Genomic DNA, 11,545 nt, shown 5'->3' on the forward strand with positions numbered 1-11,545 from the left:
ATCAAAAGACAAACTAAGAACTGGTTATTATTGTCTGCTACAAGTACTTTATTCATTCACATAATTATCTTTAAACATCTTGTCTAAGACACAGTTTTATTTTTTCTTCCGTCTCATGTAGAATTTTTAAGACTTCATACAAGCTTTCATAGCTATGAATGCTGATAAGAAATTTCAATAACATCAAGGCAGTACACGTTGCAATGCCCATAATCATTTACGTACATACCATAGGTTAATGTTATTGTTTGACGTAAGTCCTGCTCAGCCAGTGTCATGCTGTTATCGTTTTCTTTCCCCTGTCCTTTTTCGCTTTTGTGACAATTAGTATTGGATTCTAATATCGATACCTTGACACCTTGACAACTTTCCCATATATGTTCACGTGAATTCCGATTTTTTTCTTTTGTAAGATTTTACAATTTTGATGAATGAATGCATCATTCAAAGCATTACATCGCATAATTTGTATTATTGTCTGTAAGGAAAACTAGTACAAACTCGTACCACGACTCGTTTTGTATTTTTCTGGAGCATTTAAGCACATTGCACTGTGTAGGGGTCTGTCGACCTAGTTCACCGAATTTCTTTTTTCATCTTCATATTATATGACGACCTCAGTAGCACTAATTTCGCTGCTGACGGAGATTGAGACTTGCCGAAATGTTACCATGGAAACAAGAGGAGTGCACTTATAGGGTAGTCTGAACCGGAAACGCCGAGGACAGATCGAGCACCCTTCTTTCATCTCACCTATATATCCATCGACAATGCCTCTACATTGGATATCAACTCCACTCAATGCTGTATATATTGTGGTAATGAAAACCTACTCGATGCATGTTTCTGTGTGTATGAATGTACGGGGATATCTTTATCATTGTTTTTAATCGAAGCAAGGCTCAATCTCTGAAAATCTTTTAGAAAGATCTAACAAATAAGGGGTAACTCGAGAGTTTGGTAAGAGTGTTCTATTGACTAAAGTTACCAGTATACTACTCTTCGAAAAAAAAGTATGATTTATGGGTATAAATGGAGAATAATCTTGTAATCAGACGGTTCCGTAATTTCTTCTCTAGACAGATACGTTTACTGTGCCTTATCTGTGACCGTCATAATGCAAACATAGACAAAACTGACTGCTATCTTACGGCGGGGGAGGGGGGGGTGGTTGAATCACAGATCCAATAGTAACTTTGCAGCCCCTATTGTAAGGTCTAGTATAAAAGATGTGAAGTGAAAATAGGAAAGGTGTCAAGTACAGCTGGTATTAATCACAATTTTCTAATTAAGACACGCTAGATCTCCTTCGCCTGGATCGATGGCGAATATACACAATGAATAGCACCCTGTGCTTGAACAGTGACTTGATGGAGTGTCTGACATAACAAGTCGACCCGGATAAGTTCTGGAATATGCAATAGTTGTAATGTTCATTGTTTTCATCCGATCGCTTCTCAGCAACGAGTCATTTAGGATTCACTGAGTGTCAACAGATTAGAGACTCTGCAGTCTTTGCCTTTAAGTCAGGCGATCTTCATTATACACACTGAAGTTAGTAGCCAAGAGTCTAAAACACAAACAACGAGTTTCACTATTGTTGGTTTTTGTTGTATTTTTCTGGCAGTCAGCAGCATCCGTCGCACCTCGACTTATGAAGGCAATGCTTTGTGGATCACGATTCAGATGTGGTAGATGGCGGTTCTATTTGAAGAATGTTTCATGGCAGGGTCAAGAGTGAAGTAGACGGGTGAGATATTCTTTGGTGCAACTGCAGGTTTTTGTTCGCTCTTTGCCGCTTTTAATACAGGCCGTCTAAGCTGCACATGTTCGTATTCCGACTGCTTAAGTTTGCGAGAAAATTTGTTTAGTGACCATTGGGGAGTTTTATAACCCGCCAAACCAGCTAGCGGAAACCGTGCTTCGCTATAGCAGCCACTCGCAGGACAAACTTTTGGCATCGAAATGGACTGATATCTCTGCCTCTCCTCTGCCGTCCACAGCTTTTCGTCGCCGCCTAAATGGACTTCAATTTCTTCGTACTTCCCGGGTCCCCTTTCCGCCAACTTCCACGGGTTTTGCCTGCTCAGGGTGTCGTAAATGTTTCCGACGGATCGCCCGATCTTCGAACTGGGCGACATGAGCCGGCTGTAGTTGCACTTGGTCGAGTCCTTTCTCTTGGTCAGGTCCTCGCAACTGTCCAAGTTCGTCACGCACAAGTTAGTCAACGACTGGAATGTTCTCTGCAGCATGGTCTTCTTGTTCGCGCCGAACTTCTTCAGCTTGGTGGTCGCCTCGCAGGCCTTGCTCTTCGCGCTGGTTGCATAACTCTTCTTCTCGTCCTCGAGCGGACAAATCTGGATGCTCTCGTAATAGTTGCACGACCGGCGGAGGTCCGGCTCCGACTTGCCGACGTCGCCGATGTGGTCCCACGAAGACACGGCGTCGGTGATGTCGACGATGCTGTAGCAGAGGGCCTTGCCAGGCTGCGAGTAGATCGGCATCTCGGGTTCGATGACCTTGGGCAGGGTTTTCGACTTCTTCTCGAAGACTTTCGGCTCCACGTGAAAAATGCGACCGCTCTTGGTTGGCTTGGTGTTCTCGTATGTGTGCTTCTTCTTCTTTGCTTTTCTGTAGATGAGAAAAATAAAAACGAGGATATATGATTGATATGTGCATTGCTGTTTGTCATATCATCAAAAAATAAAATGGCTGAATTATAACGAATACTTGTTCTCCCCACATTAAATCATGTATATTTATTTCTTATGAATCAATTTCCCGATATTTATACAGGCATAAAAATTGACCCTCCACTTCACCTCTATTTCTATTTTGACTTTTGAATGAAATTATTGGGTAAAAGATGTGTCTTCATGTTACATACAGTAAATCAAAACCCCTTTCCCAAGTCTATAGTTTCCATGAAATGCTATGTGCAGTGTCTCAAAGCAGGTGCATGCCATCTTTTTCTCTTTGTTTTGTGTTTTAACTATGAATAAATCTGATATCATTCTACTGTTCTAAGATTGAATTTATTGGATGTCAGTGTTCATTCTGGTGGTATCATGTTTGTGTTTTTGTTTTATAATTGATTAGTACAACCCTTTGCGCGCAGCTAAAGTTCGTCATAGCGATAATAGGGTAACCGAAAAAAGTTTTAAGTGGACAAAGGATGTAAGAACGGATATCTTACACTCTGCGATAATGACGCGACTTTGGACAATGTTTAAACCCAACGCTAGAGCACTACAAGTACGGAGAGGAAAAAAGAAACATCATTCTGTCTTGTGATTGAAAATATTTGATATTTCCTTCGTCTTGCAATCCCGCGTACACACAGTCTCTTCAGAGTGACATATACAAAAGAGGAAAACCTTGTTCCGCATTACTTTCTAACGAATTTAGCACAGCCAGTTTCGGCCTCAATTACGGACGTCACTTTCATTGGCACATATCTTCCACGAGATCTCTTTCTTGGCAGACGATCTTTTCTCCATCTGCATCTTCGTCTCCGATTCCTCGCTCCCAATCTATTTCGGTCGTCTTCTCGATCCATACATTTATATCCTCCTCCTCCTCTTCCTCCCTCTCTCTCTCTCTCTCTCTCTCTCTCTCTCTTTCTTGCTCTCTCCCTCCTCCCTCCTTCTTTCTGTCTCTTTCTGAAGTTCTCCTCTCCTCAGATCGGTGCCAAAAACTTTAATTCCAATTTCTATAAATGTCAAATAAATCGCCAAGCGGAAACTCGGGTTGAAGGCTCAATATCTCCAATCTCTCGAAAGACAGATTTTTTTTTTTCTCTCTCTCTTGCTTTCTTCCATCATCAGAAAAGAGAGAGAGAAGAGAGGGTAAAAAAAAGTGTAGAAGGCTGTAGCGTGCCTGCGAGTCTTGACGGCAGGGAATTAAGAGCAGTCCCGCGGTCCTGCCGGCACGGAAATTAGAACGGTTGCGCCAAGATCTTCAGTAAGCCACATTATTTTGAGCGCAATGAGCAGTACACTTGTGAAGCAGTCATCAAACAATGACATGGGCCTTGTTGAACATCGGTGAATAATGCTACCTTGACCTTGTTCTTGTTAAAGAGATAGTGGTCACATTGCTTATTCGCAAGGATTATATAGAGGAGGGATGTTGCTATCACGTTTGGCTTTTTATACATTTGTTATCGTCATGATTGTGCTTGAGGGTTTCTTTATAAAGAACAAGATGCAATCTTCACTTATATTTTCTTCATGGACATTAACACCATCTTTTCCCTGAATATCCATCTGTTCTCCTAATATCAACTGTTATCTGTGGACCCCTATGGAAACCAGCTCTGCTGATCAGGGTGTTCCACCCCATGAAGAGGAAATAAATTCAATTCAATTCAATCTCTATTCGCATGTATGCTTACACAGCATGTTTTCATTTTATGTGCAGATTGGTACGTAAACATAATCATCATTTATTCCTAACTTTTGAAGACTTCGTGTTTGTGTGTCATTCGTTTGAATAGATACTAACTTCTGGTTCACAAAACCAGCAGTACGATAGGTTCCAAATTCACGGGAATTACATGTACCTTACAATATAGAGCGAAAACTTTGTCGTTATTGTTTTGTTTTTTTCATTGCTCATTCGTGGGGTTTCTCGAGAAAAAAAAATGCAATGATGAACATTGTAGCCACTGATATAGTTAAGTGCTCTTGTCCATGAATAATCATGATCTCGCTGTGTTGTTGTTGACGTTTCGTTGTAAATCAATTACACTATTGTGCAGTTCGAGTTGTCGTTTTGGTGTGCTTTCTTTTTTTTTCATTTTTTCTTCCATTATTTTATCACTGCTGATCCCTATATGAGATTGGTGATCTGCAATTAGATACACAGTTTTGATTTGGCTACACGGGCACTGACATGAGAGTGCGTTAGACGAGGTACCCTATACTATACCTATATACGTTACACCTACAAAGATATGTTTCTTGCTGTCGTCGCGTATAAAGCACGCCCCCTCTCAGCATGTTGAAGGTAGAAGGGAGCTATTCGTAACCGAGGTTATCTCGACAGCTTGTGATCTGTCCCACGGACGAGTATTTTGAGAAAGTATGCAGGCGTCTTTATCGGTGATTTCACGTCTGGAAACCCGAGATATTCTCGTCTATATAACCATCTCTTTGAGGGAGTTTACCGACTTCTCTAAATTGAGCTCCAAGAGTTTAATGCCTTGTACATGTCACTTAACCCTTTACAAACTAGATTTGAAACCCCTGTTGATTTTGTACCCGTCTCGCATTGGCAAGTTCAGGACTGTAAATCGTTGAATCTAAATATGCTAACGGTCTACTGACACACTGAGATCACTTTCCAAAGCACAATATCTATTCACTTGTTTATTCATCTGTTGTCATGTTTGTGCTAGTACACTGTAAAAACATCGGTGTTAGATTTAACACCACGGATGTTAAATCTAACACCGATCAAACTTCAATAAAGGACCACACCCACAGATGTTAAAAATGCACTGTGATGGTGTTGAAAAGTGTTCACCTGACACTTCATGGTGTTAATTTGACACTGTACCTGGTGTTATTTTGACACTGTACTGGTGTTAATTAAAAAATGACACCACATGGTGTTGATTTGATATTTGCTGGTGTTGATATCAATGGTTTAACACACGTCCAGCTTCAATAAGGGACCACACCAGCTGGTGTTACTTTAGTGTAAATTTATTTTCACATTTTTTTCAAAAATCTAGTATTTTAATGTAAAATTCTTGATCGTCTTGTTTGAATTAAAAATCAACAAGAAGTGCAGTTACTAAGAAACTCTTCAAAAAACAGTTTAAAATTTGGAAATGACACCCGTAGGTGTTAATTTAAGACCATAAATGAGCACCTAAAATCTAACACCAGCTCGGTGTTCACTATTTAACACCGAACTTTTTGCAGTGTAGGATTGTATATCATCATGGTTTGTTGTTGTTTTCCTACCAAAAATCTAAAATCATGTTTTCCTTGATTCTGCTACAGAGAAAGGCATAATGGCATACTTATTGGATACTGTAGTGGGATGCTTGTATAAATCCTACGAAGGTAAGGCTTATATTGCGTTGACATGCAGAAAAAGTTCCAAAGTTTAACGTCAGCTAATTGCTTCAGGTAAAAGTCAACAGTTTATAAGAAAAACAAAAAAAAGGAAAAGGCGTAGATTGATGTTATAATCTATGTCTCAAACGGCCAAGCCATCTTTAAGCTGTCATTGTCATCGCGTGGGACTACAGGAAAAGAAATCCTTCCTCGCTACATGAATCTTTAGATACGTCTTTCGTAGCCAAAATGTGACGCCTAGCATTGGTCCAATACGGAAACACTACAATCCGTCAGTTTGTCTGGCTAAAAAAGGGTTAATGTATTCCGAAGGTAATCGTGGTGGGTCGCGGGAAGTGCAGAAGGAACCCTTCAGACTCTAACCCAAAATAAACCGCCTACCTGCGTCGACGATAGATGAAAAGGTGAATCAGAGCGCACACCAAGATCACCATAACAACCATCACGTAAAGACTGGTCTGGATGATAGCCGCATTGTGAGGGCGCCCTGCATAACACAGATTAAAAGACGATAACAATCATTAGAAATTGTGTGGCACGTAAAAGAAGAGTATTGTCGAGTATTTCTTAACTTCTCTTTGAAAGACAAAGTACACATTGTATTTGCACGATGACAGCGTTTCACCTTATTCCCTGTCATGCCATCCATGATGTAAACAAATCTATGGTCATACCTTTATAATAGTGGAGCGGAAGACCTACAATAATTATTTCTCTCAAGTGCGAATAACAAAAGGTTGACATGACATTGAAGTGAAAAGTGTAACAGGCAATGTAGAGGCAGTAGAGTGTCTCAAAGACACGATTCCTTAAATCAATTTCAAATCCGACGTTTATTTTACTTGTAAAAGAATACCAAATAATCACCAAGGTATGCCTGTGATACCACAGTACAATTGAAATCAGTCTGCAATAATTGTTGACTCCTTAGTTCTTTATCCCCGTGTTTCTGTTGATTTGATTTGAGCTGTATTTTTTTTTATTGTTCTGAATCATTTCTAGTAAATCTTCGTGCCTTGTTCAGCTTATTGAAATATGAGGAAATCATGCAAGGATTAAAAAGGTCGCAGAGTGATGTTGAACAGATGCACAAAGGACAAACTTGTCGAGACTTTTCATGTTACTTTTCTGACGGGAGAATTGCACTCACGCATGACAATGACAGTGCCTACACGATCCTTCACATAATCTCAGATAATAGGCCGTGACATTTTTTTTTTCTTTTGTTGAAGGCCAGCACATGAATCCTGCCCGTGCAATCGTAATCTACCCTAAGGATAAGACGTAGGATCATCCCTTGTTTTTTTTTTTTTCAGCTAAAACAGAACCTTGCTTTATCACGTCAGGGATGGGCGGATATAAACGTTGATGCATACAAGCCACTTGCCGAAGAGAGATGGGCTTTTGAGGTAGGCCAACAATTCGTTTCTCAATTGTCGTAATTAATCATTACCCACAAGTGGCCAATGCCGTTTCCCGTCTAAGGTGAACTTGGATCTTTAGAAATCGAGGGGTTGATGCACTGTCTGTTTATGTTTTCATTCTTGTGATGTAAGGCCTAACCATATCGTTTTGCTCGGGACTTCGGTACACCCATAATGGGTGGGGGCCCATCAAGCTCGTTACGTAATTAAAAACCAGCGGACAACCCACCTGCGCGATTTATAGTATCCCGGACTAAGAAGTAAGCAGCGGGAATTCTAAGAACTCCGAGTCACTGCTATATCCCGTTTAGGTTTATTCTTAGCTTACGGTGAACTGTTTGGCTGCACGTGTGTAAGTGATAGAGGCAAAATACTTGGTCAGTAATATCTGCGTAATGAGCATGCATTAAGATCTGTCTCCATCGATACACGTCAAAATCCTACACTCGCAATCCCGGAGATGTTCAATTCCAGACAATTATCCTACAAGTTTCGAAAAGGGGAAATGAATAACTTTCCATTCGCTGTAATTGAGCAAGTGGAATTGTAGGTCTAGCCCTGTTGAATGCCGTAATGATTTGTAGCTTATAATCGTCATTTGTGATATTGGGAAACAATTTACGAGGTAATGAAAGACAGTCTTCTGAAATAACTTGAAGCAACTAACACAGGGGGGCGTTGTTGACCTACGCCCGTCTCTACTGAAGCACATAAGAGCAACCCCGTTCCTCACTTTGTAATGTTAATCCATCAAATCAAAGATCGATCCCCCCCCCCCTTTTTCTCTGTCTCCTGTTATATCATGATAAATCATACTTCCTTCTAATGTAACATTTCTCTACAAACACTATGTGCGTGTCCTTTGTGTTGTTGCTATATTTGCTCTTTATCCCAAGTTTATGTATAGTGCAATAAGAATAAACACGACATTCATTTTTAGGATACAGGGATACAGGCACTTTCCTCATGAATCATGTGCTGATATCTCTTGGATTGAGGGTCTCTTTTTTTCGCTGTCATTACCAGTGACACTTTAAGATGAACAGGGACATCACTGGAATGTGCCACACCCTCCGTTCAATCACTCCGTTATTTAACGCTCGCACGTAAGAAGTTAATCTCGCCGTTTTTCTTACGAGCTGTCGCCATATTGTGACGAGCGTGGCGCTGTTAATCTGTTTGTGTGAAAGAGATTAGATACACGAATTGGGAGCGCTGAGAGTTGGAGATGCTTTAGACGTAGACAGGAAGATCGCTGATTCAAACTTCCCCGTTCATCTTTCTACCCAAGGCTGACGCTTTATATATAACTAGCAAGCACAGGATACGTACTGTGGACTTGCCTTATATAACCAACATTGGTTCGAGTACAGGATGAATTCTCGGATATTTTTAATAGCTATGCGTGACTGAAAGCCCGTGGAAAGCCTAAACATCTTCGATAATGGTTAGCACCTTGAACAACAATTGAAAAGACTGGCGTTCATTTTGTAAGTTTGTAAAACATGTACCACAGCAATAAGAAAACGTAGCCGTATCTCCAGGTATAATGTAATACTAACCTTGCACAATCTGTCCATAACAATCACCGTAATTAGTAAGTATCCTCATAATTAAGTGGTATAAGTTTTAAAAGTTTTGGTTGTGAATACAGCCACCATGAGAGAAAATCAAACTGATTCAATGAGCGGAATTACGTTTTGACTGGATAGCAGACGAATATTAATTACCACAGTGACTAATCTTCATCTTTATGCGGTCAACCAACGTATACCAAAGATAATTTGTAATTTCTTTATTTTGTGTTCTTTGGAAGAGAAGTAGAAATAACTTTAATCGAGTTGAGTTGAAATGAGTTTGTTTGAAACTGTAAATTCAAGTGTGTCATCAAAGCTTTATTTAGCTTATTCCATCGCGATGCATCGGTTTCTAAATGAATGATCACAATAACCATACAAATGCAAGATATTAAGAGTTTGTTCGTAAAAACCGATAAGTCCATTTTTGAAGATTTCGAAGTACCGTCTCTGTCATAAAGTACAAAATAATACCTTTTAAATGACATGTTGGTCACTACATATAAAGTTACATTTTTTAAGTTATGGTCAAAAGAAGCAAAAATTTTCTTATTATTCTCTTTATTTTTCTTGACCTTTAATCGCAAATATCTCCAATTGGCAAATATGGACTTATCGGTTTTTGAGAACAAACTCTTTATATAATACACTAAGCTTACATACACACAAACAGACAAACAAGTGTGATTATCTAAACACCGATCCTTCTACCTCCTTGTGCAATTTTAATCAATCGTCATGTTTTATAGATCGCACCAAATAGGAAATATAGTTGATATTTCAAAAGTTAAACTCAAAACATCACTTTAATTATTCTATCCCTTCGAACATAATCACTGTTACATCGACTTCTTGAAGATCAGTACTATCACACGAGGCATGACGGGAAACAGTAAAAGAGGCTCACTCTTCTGCAAAGAAGACATGGTTATCATCGTTTTGATAGTTACAAGAATGTACTCGGCATATTTTGCAAGGAGCCTACATATCATCACGAATGCTAAAGCACTGCTATGACATGCTGTGCGCAATGAGGACGCCGAATTGCCGGAATTCGTACCTGCGTCTTTTGGAACACTGCCCTGAAGGGACGCCTCTGAGTTGCCGTCGTGAACTCTTCCGCTGATGGGGTTGTGACGGGCTCGTGCCCCGTTGAGCACCGTTGAGAGCACGTTAGATGAAGCCATGGTTGTAGCAGTTGTAGAAATCGGTAACAAAGTACTCATAATCACTCCATGAATAACGATGGACTTAATCGAATAGCACACTAACGATTTTTTGTTTAATACCAAGAAGAGTTCACTACACGTTTCTTGCTATCCAATGCGAGTCCACAATGCAGTGCAGAATATTACTGTCCTGGGTCGTCTGTAGTGTGCGGAACACAAGTGGCTTTACCATAAATCCTCGTTGTATCCCAGTTACTGTGAGCATTCAATGTCGTTTTGAAGCCAGCGTTGATTTTCACTCAGAAATTCATGAGAAGAACGTCTATCGTTGATCCTAGGGAAAAGGAGATGGACGTCTAGAAATTCGAAATAATCTGTACCGGTCTCTCCATTAGCACAGGGTGACAAGATAATGGTAGTCGATGCACTCCACCGAGCTAGTTTTCCCCAATTATGCACTCTTGGGATCGTTATATCCTCCGTCTATCTTCTCCAGAGGTCTGTCAGAGTATGATATGAAGCTGCCGGGGTTCGGCTGGCAAGTTTTGTGCGAAAGTTCAGCAGGTACCCGCCAATGCAGGGGGGCTATCCGCTCCCCAGATATGAGTCAATCTACACAGCTAGATGCGCTCAGCACGCCATCAGCACTATTGGTGCGCTCGGTCGTCTGACACACTCGTGATGTTCCCCACTACGCATGCGCGGCTGTGAATTCTGGTGCATGTCTCCTAAAATGCAAGCCGTTCTCAGAAGTTACGTTGTGAGCTGGCAAACCAGAGAACCCTTTTTCTTCCAACCACCCCCCCCCCCCCCCCGTTCTCCCTTGTCAGCCGCGTCCTGCACACACATTTCCTTCTTTGTGAGAAGAGATATAAAGTACAGGTATATTAAACGATTTTTTTTTTCGCTTTCCTTGTCGCGTTTACGTCCCTCGATTATGCACCAACCTCAACCCCCTCTAGTGAAACCTCGTTCTATGCGACTACAAAAAAAAATTCAAATGAAAATACAGTTTGGAGTTATCACATCATCATCTACTGCCCTTGATCTGATATTTTAATGTTAGTTTGCGTTTGGAATGATCCTCTTGGAGTTAGTGTAATAAGAAACGTTATGATACAAAAGCATAGTTATTATACAATTTATTTTTTTTTGCATGTTTAATAAGCAGTCGTTGACAGTGGTGAGAAATGACAGGTAAGCAGCTAGATCTATTAGGTAAACTATCTTTCATAAATGAATACAAACTTCACTTGAGTATCATAAGATGTCAAGAACATTGC

The 11,545-nt window shown here is 40.3% G+C and overlaps 1 protein-coding gene across 1 annotated transcript; it reads right to left on the reverse strand.

The window, feature by feature from the left end:
* Positions 1-1,682: 1,682 nt before the first annotated feature.
* On the reverse strand, positions 1,683-10,280 carry LOC139709213 (uncharacterized). Its single transcript, XM_071621163.1, has 3 exons — positions 10,154-10,280; positions 6,474-6,579; positions 1,683-2,631 (listed from the first exon to the last, which is right to left on the reverse strand). Exons 1-3 carry the CDS (start codon positions 10,278-10,280, stop codon positions 1,683-1,685), a joined length of 1,182 nt encoding a protein of 393 aa, XP_071477264.1.
* Between the last annotated feature and the right edge of the window lie 1,265 nt (positions 10,281-11,545).

The sequence above is a fragment of the Diadema antillarum genome, unplaced genomic scaffold (genome assembly GCF_040938485.1).
Source record: "Diadema antillarum isolate AM-2024a unplaced genomic scaffold, OU_Dant_1.0 seq00001413_RagTag, whole genome shotgun sequence".
NCBI lineage: Eukaryota > Metazoa > Echinodermata > Echinoidea > Diadematoida > Diadematidae > Diadema > Diadema antillarum.